Raw genomic sequence first — 18860 nt, forward strand, 5'->3', positions numbered from 1 at the left:
GCATTGTATCATAAAGTCACTTTATTTACATTTGTGATGGTCATTTATGGCTTGATGGAATGGTGTTGGAGGTCGAAGGTCCAAAAGGGAATTGCTGTTTGGAAAGAGAGGCGCATTACATGAGGACTGTAATTAAAGTTATAAACTGCTGTAAAATAAAGTTTTATTTACCTTTTTGATGGTCGTTGATGGCTTATGGAAGGAGATTTACCTTCTATATGGACTGTTGGTAACTTAACCTCTGGTGCTGTTCGGTCGTGTGCTTCCGCCGAAGATCACTCTGCCAGCCGTAGTGGGTGTGTATTGTGAAAATAGTGCTTATTATAAGGTTTAATTTTCATGAATTTGACGTTTGTAGGACGAAAAGTTTGTAAAATAAGGTTTTTGTAAGTTGAGGTTTCACTGTATTTGTACCGAACCAAACCATGGATGCTTGCAGTGTGAGATCCAGCCCAGTTGAAGGCAGACACACTCCACAGTTGTGTCGTGGGGGCAGTTTTCCCCTCAACTTGTGTGATCCACGTCGCTGCTCCTCTTTTGACATCGAACTCCTCGTCGTCCCCACTGAAGCAAACAGCTGGGCGATTTTTCGATCCGTCGTATGGTAAGTGTCACGATTTAAACAACAAATTGCATCATGGTTTTCACTTTTTTTGTCATTATTTGTTTAACTTTCGCGACATTTTCACGGTGTGGAAATTAAATGCGTTCCTACGCTGTTTGTATCCCAGCAACCGGATGAGTGGAGCTCTTGAACAAACGCCACCGGCATCATCCTTCATTGAATCGTTTAACGCGAGCGTCTGCACAATAAATAACACACGCCTGGCTTTAGAAACCGAGACTTTAAACTTGATGAAAAAGCGACTGCGTGTGCTAATACAACTTGTAATTTTTAAAGTCTTATTTCATATTTCTTGTCTTTTCCCCGCCCTCCTTTTATTGCAGCCATGGAGTTTGACACGCAAGTTTCGATACTGCGCATGCGCACGACGAAGTTCCCACCCTCTACCTGAGAGCGGCGCACCTGGATCCAACGAGACGGAAGTTTTGCCACGCACAAATCTTTTAGTTTTATTTCCTCTCTTTTTTTCCCTTAACGGACCAACAACCAGCTTCTCTTTTGCGTCGGTGTCGGCAGCGACGCGTAAGCCGGTCGGAAGAAGAAATGAATTCGATCCTTTTGTTGGTGTCCATTTGGGAGCTTTTTTTGCGAGCACGTCTGTCTCCCTGACTCATGGTAAGTTCTTGTGATTTCTCCTCTTCTAACGGAATCCTCCTTTGTGTGATTTACAGTTTAGTAACAATTTCACAAAATAATTTAGTCCTCGATGAATAAGAGGTTCGGATAATGGGAGAGTGGAATTAATTTCACCGCTAAACGACTTGTTTTTTTTTATCGAACGAGTTGAACGTTCAACTGTACGAGGTCAACTTTATCTGTGTTGTGTCGAAAACCAAAGCCACGATTACCATAATGTTTTTGAGACATCTATAATTATAATACATTACATTTTAAGCGCCTTTCAAAGCTCTCCAGGACACTTTACAGTCACAGACAAGCACAGGTACTATAATAAATAAAATACAATCACAAATAAAATACGATAAATAAAATAATATTATAAATAGAAGCAAGAGAGAGAGCTACACAGAAAAGGCGATTTTAAATAGTTGGGTTTTGAGATGGGATTTGAAGGTGGGAAGAGAATCGATGTTACGAATGTTGGGAGGAAGTGAGTTCCAGAGTTTGGGGGCAGAGCAGCTGAAAGCCCTGACCCCCATCGTGCGAATCAAACCTCTAAAGATGGAGGACACTGGTTCGCTGATTAGCTGTGGTGACCCCTTGAAGGGAAAAGCCGAAAGGAAAAGAGGAAGAACTCAAGGATATTAACGGCACTTCATCGAGATGTAGAACCTTAAAGGACAACCGACATCCCTTTTTTGTTTCCTAACTGACATCAGAAAAACGTTTTATAGCATCTAAAATACCCACATACCCAAGACATGCAGGATGATATTTTTAGTCAAATGCAAAGCACAAATAAAAATGACTTAAAGTGTCTAAAAACTACTTCAAATTGAACCCGGAAGTGGCCAGTTTCAGAAGGTCCCGCCCCCTTGTTCGTGGTGTCACACCAAGACGTCTTGCCTTGCTGGAGAATCAAAACAATGGCTTCAGATTCAGAGAGTATGCTTTCTTGTTACTCCTCCAGTTATGAATACGATTCAAATAGTTCTGAAGAGGAAAGCATACATGTTTGCAATCCATTAAATAATTTATTCCATGTCATTTTGCGGTATCTGTGGGGGGGGGGGGGGGGGGGGGGGATTTAGCACCCAAAAGAGGCAGAAGATGGCAACAAAGCTCTGTGGAAACGGGCTGATTAATTCCTTACAATTTTTGTCAGCGAATATCAAATAGATGCTCGGTGCTACACACAAGCATTCACCATCGCATTATTTATGTTTTCCTTCTAATTTCGCCATCAACACGAAGTTTTCAGAACAAACAAAGTACCGCATAATGCATTGAGGTGATGAAAGGACTGCGACAGTATGTCCTTTCTCGGTCAGGGGCGTTCCTTCAGTGACGTGACGTGAGGACTCGTCACCAACTCAAAAACAAGACTTCCGGAATATTCAGCACGAGTCTTAAAAGGTAAAATATAGCTATATGCGGTGGAATCTTTGTAAAATACGCTCAGTAGAAGTCATTTGAAGCGATTTTACAAATTATGGACACAACTTGTCCGGCGGCGTCGGTTGTCCTTTAAAAGTGGCCCTGAATTTTGATACTTGTTCTCTATCGACACGTTACAGTTGGGACTGCAGTTTAAAAGCAGCCTGGGTCTCCATCCAAGAAGAATGACAACACTGCGTCGAGTATTCCGACGACGACTGCATCCTCTGAAACTGGTCGTAGCGGCGCTGGTCTTTGTCACGTTTGTCTTCTTGATACAATGGGAAGTGGAAAGCCGAAGTCAACGGGAAGACCCGTGGCTAAAGGAGATCAAAGAAAAGCAGGATACCATGCTGGGGATGGTGATGGGAGCGGTGAATAACTTCAGGGACGCCATACCCAAGTTTCAAATCAAAGCTCCCGTACGGCTAAAACACAGCGCAGACGACGCATCCTGCTTGCCGGGTCACTATACAGCCGCCGAGCTCAAACCGGCTTTGGAGAGGCCTCCTCAGAACCCTCTGGCACCCGGCGCTGGCGGCAAACCCTTCCGGACGGACTCTTTGAGCCCCGCAGAACAAAAGGAAAAAGAGACAGGCGAGCAGAAGCACTGCTTCAATCTATATGCCAGCGATCGCATCTCCCTGAGCCGAGACCTTGGCGCCGACACGAGACCGCCAGAGTATGTTTGCTTGCGCTCTCTTCATCCTGTTCAGAACAAAAGATCTCATGTTTGACTTGATCTTAAACTCCATATGGAGTCGACATAGTTCGTGCCAACCAAGTTGCGCTCACTCCTTTCCCAAATAATTGCTCAGTCGCGCCTACTTATTGCGCTGCGCCGATTTATGTATAAATGAAATGATAGTAGTCGTAAAATAATAAAATTCAACCGGAGTATGACAAAGTTCTAAACGCTTAACGAATACTAGTTTTGAATAGGACATAACCAACCACATTGTTGCTAAATTATTAAAAGTATGAAAAATATGTTCCCCACTGCCTTGTACAGTGATACCTCGGTTTACGAACACCTTGGCTTACAAACTTTTCCGTTTACGAACGTTAAATTTATGAAAATTTTACTTTGGCATACAAACTATTTTTCGGGATACACACCGAGCTGCCACAATGAGTGATGTGTCGTTCGCGAAAGAGCCCGTTCTCCTAACAACAAAATGGCAGCCGACTGTTATTGTCCTCTATTCCCCACCCCCAGTCTTCGGTTAAAGCCATGTGATTGGTCAAGAACGCAGCAGTGTGGTGGTGAGGGTTACAGACAGAGAGATGGACAGAGAGTGAGGCAGTTAAACATTAAAGAGACAGGTAGATGACAGAGAGAGAATGAGAAAATGGATAAAAAAACAGTGACATTTTGACTCGTTTCAACTTTGATAGTTCAAAGGCAGAGTGTAGACTGCAAGGTTAAAATATCCCATCAATCAGGCTCCACAAATAACCCGCACAAGCCATCTGTACACTTAATGTTGAGCAGATTCTTTACTTACAGACAGTGTAGGTGTCTGTCTGTACACCTGATGCAAAACACTACCAACCCAGCTAAACAGCACACAATTGATGAGGAACAAGGTAAAATTATCGCATAGAAAGCACCTACAAGGGATCATTCCTCAAGATGGTTAAAGAAGAAGGTTACGATCCTCATCAAGTGTTTAATGCTGATGAAACCGGCCACTCCATTCCATCCAGCCATCAACGACCATCACAAAGGTAAATAAAATGACTTCATTATTAATTAGTACAGTTTATTTCTTTAATTATAATACCATAGCACATTTATTATACATATACATTTGTGTAGTTTTAAGGCTTAGAAAATTAGAAAGTAGAACATTATATTTTATGGGGACCTGCGGACGGATTATTCTCATTTTAATGGTTTCCTATGGGAAATTAATTTTTGGGATACACACTTTTTGCCTTACACACTCTGGGAACCAATTAAGTTTGTAGGCCAAGGTATCACTGTACAAGACAAGTCTTCACACCAGCAAATCCATTGCATTTTTTTTTTGTAAGTGGAGTCAGACAAAACCACAGAGCTGATTGCTTTCAAGGAGACTTCGCTTCAGCATGCCTACCCATAGAAACCGTGGTAGGCCTGCTCACTCAAAAATTACTTCAATTTGGAGAATGACCCCCCCAATTTAGCCCGCATGCTATCACAGTACGCGTAACGTACACAACAACCAATCATGTCATTGTCAGTGAATCAAACAGTTTCTTCACCAAGAAAATAAAAATAATAAAATGTCACCACACAGGGAGTGTCACAGTAGTAATCAAAACACACCACAGAGGAAGCCTTCCGGGGGGGTGCGGCGGGGGGAGGGGATGCTCGGGACAGATAGATCTTTGTGCTTCTCTTTGCAGATGTATCGAGCAACCTTTCAAGCGATGCCCTCGCTTACCAACCACCAGCGTGATAATCGTTTTTCACAATGAAGCCTGGAGCACCTTGCTCAGGACGGTGTACAGCGTCCTGCATACGTCCCCCGCCATTCTCCTCAAGGAGATTATCCTGGTGGACGACGCCAGCGTTGACGGTAAATCGGGGTTTGATTTCATGCGGTGCACAGGGGAGCAAGCTCTTTTTCCTCTATTGTAACTATAGGAAGTGAAAAGAGCTTCAAAATGGCTCTTTGAGGGGGGGGGGGGAACGAGGCCCAAATGGTGGGAAGTAACAGAATCCTAAAATGGGAGAGTTCAGTGCGTTTTTGGAGACTTTTAGATTCAGTTAGTGGAAGGGAAGCCGGACCCATAGGTGGTGGCCGGATACGAAGCAGCCACACAGGTTTGACCGAATAGCTCACCATATTGAGGATTAGCAGCAAAGCTAGCTTTCCTTTTATTCTGGTTGAGTCATGCATGTCAACGGTGAGTCTTATCACCTAGACAATCTCGACGCCTTTTGTGTTGAGATTAACTAGATGTTTTCAAGGACAAACGACCCCATTTTTTTTTTTTTTTTCTTAACTGACATCAGAAAAACGTTTTATAGCATCTAAAATATCCAAAACACGCAGGCTGATATTTGTAGTCAAATGCAACACACCAATAAAAATGACTTAAAGTGTCCCCAAACAAAATGAGCTCGAAACAGGGCAGATTCAGAAAGTCCCGCCCCCTTTTTTGTGACGTCACACCAGGATACTCCTTCACAAACTGCCTTGCTCCAGAATCAAAACAATGGCTTCAGAGAGTTCAGATTCGGAGAAGATGCTTTCTTGTTACTCATCCAGTTATGAATATGATTCAAATAGTTCTGGGAATTTGTGTAAACTTGTACATTCTTTGTGTGTTACCGCAATTGGCTGCGACACGCAACGATTCACCATCGCGTTATTTATGTACTTTTCCTTCTAATTTCGCGATCAACACAGTGTTTTCCGAGAAAAAAAAGGTACCCAAAATGCATTTGTCACTTTCTCAGTCAGGGGCATTCCCTCCGTGATGTCACTTAGGGGATCGTCATCAACTCGAAAACAAGACTTCCTGAATATTCAGCGCGAGTTTTAAAACGTAAAATATAGCTATATGCAGTGGAATCTTTGTAAAATGCGCTCAGAAGAAGTCATTTCAAGTGATTTTTCCAAATTATGGACACAACATTTCCGGAGGTGTCGGTTGTCCTTGAAGAAAAAAAAGGTAAACTCAATTCACAGTGTCATTTCTAACTTTTTTTTTTTTGATACTTACAGATGTGCTAAAGGACGAATTGGACAAGTATCTGAAAGCTCTCAGTATCGTCCGGGTCGTCCGGCAAGTAGAGAGGAAAGGCCTGATTACTGCTCGGTTACTGGGCGCGTCCGTGGCCATCGGTGACACCCTCACTTTTCTGGATGCCCATTGTGAGTCCACACCTTTCTTTTGAGACTTTATTTTTAATTTTCGCGAACGAGCCGTTCTTCTAACAAAACGGCAGCAGACTGTTTTTGTCCTCTATTCCCCGCCCCCAGTCTTCGGTTAAAGCCACGTGATTGGTCAAGAACGCAGCAGTGAAGGAGGGTGGTTTAAACATTAAAGAGACAGGCAGACGACAGTGAGAGAGCTTCAATTTGATAGTTCAAAGGCAGAGTGTGGACTGCAAGGTGAAAATATCCCATCAATCAGGCTCCACAAACAATCCGCACAAGGTAGTGTAAGAAGAAGGTTACGTTCCTCATCAAGTTTTTAATGATGATGAAAGCGGCCACTCCATTCCATCAAGCCATCAACGACCATCACAAAGGTAAATAAAACAACTTTATCATACAGTACAGTTCATTTCTTTAATTATAATACTATAGCACATTCATTATACATAAAATAAGGTATATTTTGTGTAGTTTTAAGGCTTATTTAGTAAAAAAAAATGTTTTATGGGGACCTGTGAACGGATTATTCTCATTTTAATGGTTTCCTATGGGAAATTAATTTTTGGGATACACACTTTTGGTCTTACACACTCTGTCTGGGAACCAATTAAGTTCATAAGACAAGGTATCACTGTATATCACAGCTCAACCAACAATTTCGTGCAGTATTTTGATGTCCGAATATTTTTTTCGCCTAATTATCTCGAGTTATTGAGATCAGTTTTCCGCCTAATTATCTCCAGTTATTGAGCTACTTTTTTTTGAAAGGTGCTAAAACATCCACATTTTGGCTCAGGCATTCTCGTTGGTCGACACATTGTGTGTCAAAACATGCCGGTGACTGTCGTGAAGTGTCCGGGTGTGAATCGGTTTCTTTTGCTCACAGGCGAATGCTTTAACGGCTGGCTGGAGCCGCTGCTTGCCAGGATTGCGGAGAACTCCACGGCCGTTGTCAGTCCTGACATATCCACCATTGACCTCAACACCTTTGAGTTCATGAAGCCATCCCCGTCCGGCCAGAACCACAACCGGGGCAACTTTGACTGGGGCTTGTCCTTTGGATGGGAGAGTCTTCCGAATCATGAGAAAAATAGAAGGAAAGACGAAACGTACCCAATTAAGTAAGCTCAGCGTCCGTGCCACATGGACTTTTTGCGGAAATTTTTTTTTTCCCCTTCATTCAAATCTTTATTTGCAGGACACCCACTTTTGCCGGCGGGCTTTTCTCCATTTCCAAAGAATATTTCTACCAGATTGGAAGCTACGATGAGCAGATGGAAATTTGGGGTGGCGAGAATATTGAAATGTCATTCAGGGTAAGGAAAGCCAAGCCAAAGGGACACTCATCCTACATGTTCTCCATATTTTATCCCTCCAACATTTTCCTGATTCGAATGATCGCGATTGCACGAGCTGATCATTGGAATCAAGTTTGACAGCCGCTTCCATTGTATTTTGACTTTGCAGACGTCGTCGGCGTGGTTAAATTACATAACTTGTAAACGTGCGTCAAAGCTGTCAAGATACTATTGTCATGTCACGGAAACGATTCCCATTGTGGCGTACAATCACTGAATTTTATTGACAAACCTTTATTTTCTTGCGTACATTTCAGTTTTTAAGTTACTGTATTTTCTGGTTTATAAGGCGCACCCAAAAGCCTTGATTTTCTTCAAAAGATGACCCTGTGCCTTATACGCTTATACATGAAGTCATATTGAGCCGACACAGGCCTGCCTGGCAACGACTGTCAGCAACCACAGACTCCATTTTTCACTGTAGAAGTAGTGCACAGTCCATCCTGGGCATATATAAAACATAACTTAAAAATATTTATTTTTATTTATTATTATTATAACCCCAGCCTCTACTGTAGCGCCTTATAATGTGGTGTGCCTTTTATTTTGATTTTTTTTTTAAACTCTATATGTATTTTGAAAGTGTTCATTTATTGAAGGTGCGCCATATAGTCAGGTGCGCCTTATATATGGAAAAACATTGAAAATACCCCATTGATTGGGGGTGCACCTTATACTCAGATGTGCCTTATTCACCGGAAAATACGGTATCTCACATTATAATTGAATCATTTAAGTGCTTTGAAAAATGATCAGAACTGTATAATGTTATAATATCTTAGAATTATAACACATATATTTGGTGTTTGTCTCTATAGACATTTTTTCTTCGTCTAAAAAGGAAATGAGTACTCTAGAGAAACAAAAAAAAAAGTCCTTGAACTCGTTTTAATGTGACAAACATGTATCAGAATACATTTTCAACACATTTTATATTACAGGAAATTCTGCTTTCAATTGTGAACATTTGGAGTTTCGGTTACAAAGTCAACACCTTCGGCTTTCTCATTCCCAAACATTTTACCGCAAGTGGGAATAATAAATGACACCACGCGTCACTTTCAAACTTGATCACACATTTCCGACAGACCTGTGAACCTTGTCTAAAATACAAAAATATGGGGTCATAACTTGTGTTCTCTGTTACTCCATCTAAGCCTTGGTCCTTGTACTTTGAGAGCTATAAATATTCACAATGTGGTATTTGGTGTAAGAAGTTAGATCACCACGTATAGTCCTTTATTGATGATGAAAAGGTTTCTTCAGCCGTCATCTATACTTCTTTAAAGGTGTCGTACGTTTCGCTCCTCATCCGAAAAGCTTCGTCAGCGAACTAAAGTTGTGCTGGTAACGCTGGCCTTATATATATATCCTTAATGGTTAGAGGTGGCGGTGTCAGATCTCTGCTCTGATCGGTCCCTACTCTAAGGTTGCGGGTGGTTGTTCTATCCTTTTCATCGATGGACCACTGCTGTACAACTAAGAGCCTACACAGACAGTATTGATTGACGATTGCCAAAAACCTGATCCAAACTCTACCTCTAAAGTGGAAATGCGGCTTGCAGGTGTGGCAGTGCGGCGGTCAGCTGGAGATCATCCCTTGCTCCGTCGTGGGCCACGTTTTCCGCACCAAGAGTCCCCACACTTTTCCCAAGGGCACGCAGGTCATCGCCCGCAACCAGGTCCGACTGGCCGAGGTCTGGATGGACGATTATAAGGAGATCTTCTATCGTCGTAACCAGCAAGCGGGACAGATGGCCAAAGATGTACGTAGTACTTTTAATCAACATTCAACCCTGTTAATCGCTTCAAATCTAGGCTTTCACACTGTTTTTTTTTATTTTTTATGATAGCGCTTTGGGATCTTTCTTCTTGAAGGCAAGTTTAAACATATCCTTCTGCTAATTACCACGCAGCAGCGGTTGTGTGTCTCAACACTACACGCGAGGTGAAATACGTTCCGCGGGGTCAAGTGTAGTATTACAAAGAGGGTTCAACTCATTCAGTTGGAGGGGGGGGGGGTGTTCGAAAAGAAATAAATGGCCGTGACGAAAGCCCGCTGGCAGCAAGGCGGAGACCCAAAAGCCCGGAGGAAGGCAACGCTGGCAAATGACAGAGTCTCGTAGAATTTCCTGAAATGTGGTCTCCTAGGTGCCATTAAAAGCTCCACCTCCAGTAAGCTTCCAAGACATTTTTGAAGGAATCCTACGCTGGAACGGATTATTAGCATTTCCATTCATTTCAATGGGTTAAGATGATTTACATTAGGCCTGTTTTGAAACACAGAATGAATCAAAATGCATGTAAAAAGATTCCATTGTGTTATTTGACTTTCTAACCCGAAACGTGATCAATGCACCTTGAGCTTATATATTAATATATAAGCTATATATATATATATATATTATTAATATTATTTTCAGTGCAACTACTACATAAATTGTCCAACTTCTGTCCAGTGTATCCATGCTGGTATTCATCGCGACCATTAACTGCCATTCCTGAATTTATTCGGGAATTAAAAAGCATGACGTGGAGCGCCATTCCCAAATTTTGGGGGAATTTTGGTTTTTCATGCCGATAAAGCGCTGGTCAGACCTCGAGTAATATTTTCCCTTCCACAAGGGGGCAGTATTTGCCTTTTGTCCATGTTAGCACTTTCTTAACAGCTTCAGCCGTTGTTGAAGCGCTATATAAATCAATATTTATGTATTGTATTGTACAGGTGCCCCGATCTCAACCTCAGATAACTCCAGACCCATATAACTTAGGAGTTACAGTGATACCTTGGCTTACGAACTTAATTGGTTCCCAGACAGTGTGTAAGGCGAAAAGTGTGTATCCCAAAAAATACTTCTCCATAGGAAACCATTAAAATGAGAATAATCTTACAGCTTCAGCCGTTGTTGAAGCGCTATATGAATCAATATGCAGTATATTATATTGTATTTTGTGCAGCTGCCCCCATTTCAAGCTCAGATAACTCCATATCTATATAATTTAGGAATTAACCTTTTTTTCTGAACAAAGAAGAGAGTAAGGTTTGTTACACTGAATTGAATGTTTATGTAGTCCTAAAACTCAATAGTCCTGCAATTTGAGTGAAAATGACAAAAACCCTGGCACTGCAGTGGACACATTTTTGCACATTGTCCGGCAGGTAGATGAGTTTAGATGATTTAGAACAGGGGTGTCAAAGTCATTTTTTTGCCGTGGGCCACATTGTAGTTATGGTTTCCTCTCGAGGGCCGTTATGAATTTGGGGAACCCATTAGAATGTTTAAATCCCTTCAAATATTACATATAGAGCACACAGCAAATTAATGAATAACTGGTTTTCAAATCTGAAGTCAAGAATAATGACTTTTATTGTGGTTGACATCCAAAAATATGAAATTTTGGCTCAGATTTTAGCAATCATCATGGAATTTAACAAGTTTGATTTGCTTTTGCGGGCCGAAAAAAATGATATGGCGGGCCAGATTTGGCCCGCGGGCCTTGACTTTGACACCTGTGATTTAGAACATCCATCCCATCTTCTTCGATCATGTCGCGTTTCCTTGTTTATTTCCGCCATGTTTTGCTCTCCAGAAAACCTTTGGGAATGTCTCAAAACGCGTCGAGCTCCGCGAACGGCTACAGTGCAAGAGTTTCTCCTGGTATTTGAAGAACATCTATCCAGAGGTCTTCATGCCCGATCTGAACCCTCTACGCTACGGTGCGGTAAGTGTGAGCGTCCACCCGTCGGCTTTCTACTCAGGACCTCCAGAGGATCCGGAACACTTCCAATTGGACGTCGCTGACTCCTCTGCAGACACTCAAGCTGTTTGAACAGCTTGCCGGGGGTTTGTTAGCTTTTCATTTGGTGTCCTTTCTTTGTGTTTAGGTGAAAAATGTGGGTAAAGACTCTTGCCTGGACGCCGGCGAGAACAATGACGGGGGCAAACAGCTGATCATGTACCCATGTCATGGACTGGGCGGGAACCAGGTTGAAAAACGACGCCATCTATAGCTTATTAAAAAAAAAAAAACAACAGTTTCATCATTTGACGACTTTTTGTTTTTTGTTTTCCTTTCACCTGAAGTATTTTGAGTTCTCCACGCATCATGAGATCCGACACAACATTCAGAAGGAGCTGTGTTTGCACGGGACGGAGGGGCCGATCAAGCTGGAGGCCTGCCAGTATAAAGGCCGGTACACAGCGGTAGGACCAGAGCAAAAGTGGCAGATGCTAGATGTAAGTTTGATCCAATGAATATTTATATTTTGAATTTTGAATGTCGATGAAAAGATTTCTTCAGCCGTCATCTGTACTTCTTTGAAGATGTAGGACGTTTCGCTTCTTATCCAAGAGGCCTCGTCAGTCTTTTGCTGGTAGTTTTGGCCCTATATATATCCCTCCTGTCCAGACGTGGCGGTACCTCATACTCAGGTAGGACAATAGAAGTAAACAGTCAGGACAATAGAAGTAGTAAGTATAGCCGCATGGAGTAGTCCTCTGCTCCCCCCAACCTGAGAGCAGGGACCAATCATAGCATAGTCTGGACAGTAGGGACGTTTCGCTTCTTATCCAAGAGTCCCTACTGTCCAGACGTGGCGGTGCCAGACTCGGCTATGATTGGTCCCTGCTCTCAGGTTGGGGGGAGCAGAAGACTACTCCCTGTGGCTACACTGATTACTTCTATCATCCTGACTGATTAGTTCTATAGTCCTGCCTGAGTATGGGGTCTACGACTGGCCTGATTGCCGCATTTGCTCTGGTATCACCTCATCAGCATAACTAAGCCTATGTTGCCAAAGAAGTCAGTTGTAGGAACGATCCAAATTGAACCTCACCCCACCATGGCGATTTAGTGAAGGGTTTTGCTGTTTTATGAAAATAGCTTCTTTTACTCCCCTTTCAAGCCATAATCGCTGATAATAAGGCCAATGGTAAATAAAATCTCATCCCGCATTTAACCAAAATGTTCCGGAATAAAATGTATTTTTGTTTGTCTCGTACTAGAACCAGTTAGTCTACCTGCCGAGAAGCAACATGTGTCTAAGTGCCCGTTTTGAGCATCCCGCCTTGGTTCCGTGCGACCCTTCAGACAGATACCAGCTTTGGGCCTTTATCTGACTTCGGATGTCTTGAGTATCCTTTTTTTTAAAAAAAAAAAAAAAAAAGAATATACATTCCTGACTGCAATGACTTTTAATTTATTTTTAACAACAGAACTGTCGCTGCTTTAAAGTCTGAATGTTGGCGGGAGGGCTGGGGGGCGTTTTGGACATATTGCCACTGAGCACAGCGTTTAGTTTACGCAAAGATGCTCGGAATCATGAAGGTGCACTGAGCGGACTGGGGCCTCTTTTTTTTTTTGTTTTTCTTTGTTTGTCTGAAATCAAATGGATGGAAAAAAAGCTTTTCACTCTCATGGGAAGATTTTTGACCAGATTTTACATTTGTTTTATCTTGTCAGGCCTTTATGGATCTGCACTGTTGTTTGCACAAAATTAGAACCAGAGCTAAGATACATATGCTAACATTTCGGTATCTATAGATACTTCTCCTCGTATGAGTAGCATTAGTGTGCTGCATTGTTGATTTGAAGATCTATCTATTAAAGGACAACCGACACAAATTTTTCTGTTTCCTAACTGACATCAGAAAAACGTTTTATAGCATCTAAAATACCCAAAATACGCAGGCTGATATTTTTAGTCAAATTAAGAACACACAAAAAAATGACAGTGTCCCAAAACTACTTCAAATAAAGTTTCAGTTTCAGAAGGTCCCGCCCCCTTGTTCGTGATGTCACCCCAATACGTCTTGCCTTGCTTGAGAATCAAAACAATGGCTTCAGATTCGGAATATATGCTTTCTTGTTACTCATCCAGTTATGAATATGATTCAAATAGTTCTGAAGAGGAAAGCATAAATGTTTGCAATCGATTAAAGAAGTCCTTCCGTGTCATTTTGAGGCATCTGGACTGCAATGTAGCGTCCCAGAAAATGCACAAGATGGCGGCCAACCTCTGTTGGACATGGGCTGATTTGTGTGCTGGGAATTTGTGTCAACTAGTATCAAATAGTAGTCTTGGTGCAACACACAACGAATCACCATCGCGTTATTTATGTGTTTTCCTTCTAATTTCGTCATCAACACGGATCAACGCGAAGTTTTCTGACCAAACAAAGTACCCAAAACGCTTTCTCGATCAGGGGCGTTCCTTTAGGGACGTCACGTCAGGCATCGTCATCAACGCGAAAACAAGACTTCCTGAATATTCAGCGCGAGTCTTAAAACATAAAATATAGCTATATGCGGTGGAATCTTTGTAAAATACGCCCAGTAGAAGTCATTTGAAGTGATTTTACAAATTATGTCCGGAGGTGTCGGTTGTCCTTTAAATAAAATAAAAATATATAAATAAACACTTTACAATTAGCGCACCAAAGACCCTCTATACACAAACCTAAGCACAGTCCTTTGAAAAATCTATTTTTACGATCAGTGCCTTCCTTGGATGACATTTTATCTTGTGACGGGAGGCGGGGTTTATCTGCTGCATCAGTACGCGGTTTCTCGTCAATGTTTCCTTGCTATGAATTTGGCCGGCTCCGAATGACCTGATGCAAATGCCGCAATGTTTTTGCTGCCAAATGTATATTTAAATTGGACTGACAAACCTCTTCATGACCCACACGCTATGCTGTAAAAGAAGCCAAACCTTTTTTTTTTTTTTTTTTAATTTTGTGCCAGTTCTCCTAAATACTGCAAACTTGACGGGCCTTATTGTGTGGTTTTCATGTCAAACAGACCACTTGGAACAATAAATATGTGCAGTCATTTGTCGAGAAACTATGTCTATATCAAGTTACTCCGGCAGGGGGCGCCGTTGACTAACGAATGACACTCAGGTGAAACTCAAACATGATAATGAAGACCAAAATGACATTTATTTCAAAACCATGTAAAAATGAAAAGTAATCCTGTAGACATATTAAAAAATAAACGCATAGGAGAGAAAAAAAAAACACTTGTGCAAAACGTATGCATTTCACAAAATGAAAAAGAAATCAGGCACATCAAGCTTTTACAACTCACAATCGGCATTTAAAAATGGACATTTTTAAATTGTCAAAATACTGAAGCGATTTTACTCAATACTGACTTATCACAATAAATACACGTTTCAATATATCATTCATAAATACTAAAGGAGGTGGATGGGGGGGGGGGGTGAATTTTTGACTGGATGCAACATGATCTCACCCTCACTGTACTGTATGCTTTGGCAAAATTAATCAGCACTATTGATTCCCTCCATTGCCTGAAAGCATTCTGCACAAACTTAAAACCACTTAAAGGACAACCGACACCATTTTTTTTTTTTGTTTCCTAACTGACAGTATCAGAAGGTCCCGCCCCCTTGTTCGTGACGTCACGCCAGGACGTCTTGCCCTGCTCTAGAATCAAAACAATGGCTTCAGATTCGAAGAAGATGCTTTCTTGTTACTCATCCACTTATGAATATCATTCAAATAGTTCTAAAGACGAAACATAAATGTTAAAGAAGTCCTTCCGTTTCAATTCGAGCCGTCTGTAATCCAATGTAGCTCGCAGAAAATTCACAAGATGGCGACCAAGCTCCGTTGGAAATGGGCTGATTTGTCTGCTGGGAATTTGTGTCAACTAGTATCAAATAGTAGTATTGGTGCAACACACAACGATTCACCATCGCATTATTTATGTTTTCCTTCTAATTTCGCCATCAACACGATGTTTTCAGACCAAACAAAGTACCCAAAATGCATTGTGTGTCGCTTTCTCGGTCAGGGGCGTTCCTTCAGTGACGTCACGTCAGTACTCGTCACCAACTCGAAAACAAGACTTCCTGAATATTCAGCGGGGGTCTTAAAATGTAAAATATGTGGTGGAATCTTTGTAAAATACGGCCAGTAGACGTCATTTGAAGTGATTTTACAAATTATGAACACAACTTGTCCGGTGGCGTCGGTTGTCCTTTAAATAAAAATAAAAAAAATCCTCCATTAGCAGCCAATTTCTTTCATTTGTGATTTTTAAGTGCTTATTTTGCAATTTCTCGTTCATTTTCAATGACTCGATTATATCAAATATCAAGCTGTGATTGTCATCCATTTTTAATGTATGTTATGGCAATTGTAAGAGGGAACAAGGGGTGCAATTTTGAAATTAGTGCAATAGCTTTGTAAATAACTATTGCACACGACAACCTCATTTAATGGATCATATTAACTAAACCTCATTCATTGAAAAAAACACAGGAATGTTTGTACATCATTAAAATCACAACAGAAAAAAAGGAACTAGAAAATATATCACATTAATTTAGTGTGATATTTAGCGGTTAGGGGGTCAGCATGAATTTAAATTGTTTTTTTTGGGGGAGACAATTCAAAGTGCTATTTAATATCCCTGTATTAATGAAACATTTTAATGTGGCGACTCTTTTTCGCCATTCAAGTATATATTTAAAAAAAAATGTGGCATCCAACACTTGAGTACCAAAAGGTTATAATCTGACCAATAACAACTGAGAACGTTTTCATGCTTTTCCAACCATAGAAAAGCATATCATATAGTTGGGAAACAAACAAGCATTTTTTTTTGTTTGTGTATAAAATACCTTTTTTGTTGTTGTTGTTTGTTGTTCCCCTTAAAGGACAACCGACACCATTTTTTTTTTTTTGTTTCCTAACTGACATCAGAAAAACGTTTTATAGCATCTAAAATACCCAAAACACGCAGGCTGATATTTTTAGTCAAATGCAAAACACCAATAAAAATGACTTAAAGTGTCCCACATCCAGTGATGAATATGATTCAAATAGTTCTGAAGAGGAAAGCATACATGTTTGCAATCGATTAAAGAAGTCCTAACATATCAATTCGAGCCGTCTGGACTGTAATGTAGCGTCCCAGAAAATGCACAAGATGGCGCCCAAGATCCATTGGAAATGGGCTGATTTGTCCGCTGGGAATTTGTGTCAACTAGTATCAAATAGTAGTCTTGGTGCAACACACAATGATTCACCATTGCGTTATTTGTGTTTTCCTTCTAATTTCGCCATCAACACGAAGTTTTCAGACCAAACAAAGTACCCAAAATTCATTGTGTGTCGCTTTATCTGTCAGGGGCGTTCCTTTAGTGACGTCACGTCAGGAATTGTCACCAACTCGAAAACAAGACTTTCTGAATATTCAGCGCGAGCCTTTAAACGTAAAATATAGCTATATGCTGTGGAATCTTTGTAAAATACGCTCAGTAGAAGTCATTTGAAGTGATTTTACAAATTATGTCCGGAGGCGTCGGTTGTCCTTTAAATACTGCTGCAATTCCCAAAAGAGCATGCCTATTATCAAAATTTTTACATATATATATATATATAATGTACGAATACTTCCTAAACAATAAATAAACGGTCGGTAATCCCCCTTGTTTTTTTGGGGGGGTTTTTTTTGCACACATTTTGACACATACACACGCTAAACATATAAAAGTTCCATCTACGGTACAATATTTGCTCAAACTAGAACTTTACATTTGAAATTACAAGATAACATTGCACGCCGTAGCATATTTTTAGCTTTGAACCGCGTTAAATAGTCAATCCGGTGCGTGTATGAGGCGTCCGAAACATTCCTATGATAAAACCTGTGATGTCAAGCGATGAAAAGGGGCCAACGGTGCTGTGATCCTTCTTGAAATTCAAGTTCGGATGATGCAAAAAGGCCATGAATGCAATCTATGTTTAAAATCAGTCTTACAAGATTGAAACGAGGCGAGTGAACTTTTTTTTTTTTTTTTTTTTTTTTGAAGACGCTTTACCTTGAATCTCAATGGCTTTTTTTTTTTTTTTTTATTCAACATTTTCAATGTCGGTTCTTGTTATTTATTTCTGGGTTCCACAGAGGTGATGGCTAATCGGAGGTTTGCGCTCTTGGCTAACCCGCTCACTCTGGACGCTCTGTCATGGAATGAGAGAATCTTTATAGGTTAAGGGGGTGTCTAAGGTCATTTTAACTCATTCACTGCCGGATGTGATGGTCGCTGATGGCATGATGGAATGAAGTGGCCGGTTTCATCAGCATTAAACACTTGATGAGGAACGTAGCCTTCTTCTTTCACCATCTTGAGAAATGTTCCCTTGTCGGTGCTTTCTATGCGATAATTTTACCTAGTTCCTCATCAATTATGTTCTGTTTAGCTGGGTTGATAGCTTTTTTCATCAAGTGTACACATTGCTTGTGCAGGTTATTTGTGGAGCCTGATTGATGGGATATTTTAACCTTGCAGTCTACACTCTGCTTTTGAACTATCAAAGATGAAACGAGTCCAAATTTCACTGTTTTTCTATCCATTTTATCACTCTCTCTTTGTCGTCTGCCTGTCTCTTTAATGGGAATTGAGGACCAAAAAAAAGTCAGCTGCCATATTCTTTTTTGGAGTACGGCCTCACTGTCTCTCTGTCTGTAACCCCCACCCCCTCACTGCTGCGCTCTTGACCAATCACGTGGTTTTAACTGAAGACTGGGGGCGGAGAATAGAGGACAAAAACAGTCTGCTGCCATTTTGATGTTAGAACGGGCTCGTTCGCGAACGACACATCACTCATTGTGGCAGCTCCGTGTGTATCTGGAAAAATAGTTCATAAGCCAAGGTAAAATTTTCAGAAATTTAACGTTAGTAAACCGAAAAGTTCGTAAGCCAAGGGGTTCGTAAACTGAGGTATCACTGTACAAAGTGATTTTTGTTTCTTACAAGCCTGTAGATTGGCACCTCTGAGGTCATCGCACTCCTGACCCGTCGAGGGATTCCCCACAGACCATTTCGAAGCCCCTCCTTCAGATTCAAGGCGAAGTGTCTTGGACAAACAAGAAAAGTTGACCGTTTCCTCGATCAAACCATTC

The 18860-nt window shown here is 41.1% G+C and overlaps 1 protein-coding gene across 4 annotated transcripts; it reads left to right on the top strand.

Moving 5' to 3' along the window:
- Positions 1–948: 948 nt before the first annotated feature.
- On the top strand, positions 949–18859 carry galnt3 (UDP-N-acetyl-alpha-D-galactosamine:polypeptide N-acetylgalactosaminyltransferase 3 (GalNAc-T3)). 4 transcript variants are annotated; one of them, XM_089003267.1, is made up of 12 exons: positions 949–1240; positions 2824–3365; positions 5078–5250; positions 6406–6555; positions 7448–7682; positions 7760–7877; positions 9485–9685; positions 11511–11642; positions 11806–11907; positions 12005–12157; positions 12926–13054; positions 18722–18859. In XM_089003267.1, the coding sequence occupies exons 1-11, from the start codon at positions 1238–1240 to the stop codon at positions 13037–13039; spliced, it is 1923 nt and encodes a 640-aa protein (XP_088859393.1). In that variant the 5' UTR covers positions 949–1237; the 3' UTR covers positions 13040–13054; positions 18722–18859. The 4 variants fall into 4 exon arrangements, with proteins under 4 accessions (XP_088859393.1, XP_088859395.1, XP_088859394.1 ...); XM_089003269.1 differs by lacking the exon at positions 18722–18859 and adding an exon at positions 2501–2662 and having other exon boundaries at positions 12926–13422; XM_089003268.1 differs by lacking the exon at positions 18722–18859 and adding an exon at positions 2578–2662 and having other exon boundaries at positions 12926–13422.
- Position 18860: the final 1 nt, after the last annotated feature.

The sequence above is a fragment of the Hippocampus bargibanti genome, linkage group LG08 (assembly GCF_051943395.1).
Source record: "Hippocampus bargibanti isolate YZ-2025 linkage group LG08, ASM5194339v1, whole genome shotgun sequence".
Lineage (NCBI taxonomy): Eukaryota > Metazoa > Chordata > Actinopteri > Syngnathiformes > Syngnathidae > Hippocampus > Hippocampus bargibanti.

Coding starts and splice junctions, on each gene's coding strand:
- galnt3 (XM_089003267.1), top strand. Junction 9,686..11,510: donor CGGGACAGATGGCCAAAGAT/GTACGTAGTACT, acceptor TTTGCTCTCCAG/AAAACCTTTGGGAATGTCTC. Junction 12,158..12,925: donor AAAAGTGGCAGATGCTAGAT/GTAAGTTTGATC, acceptor GTCTCGTACTAG/AACCAGTTAGTCTACCTGCC.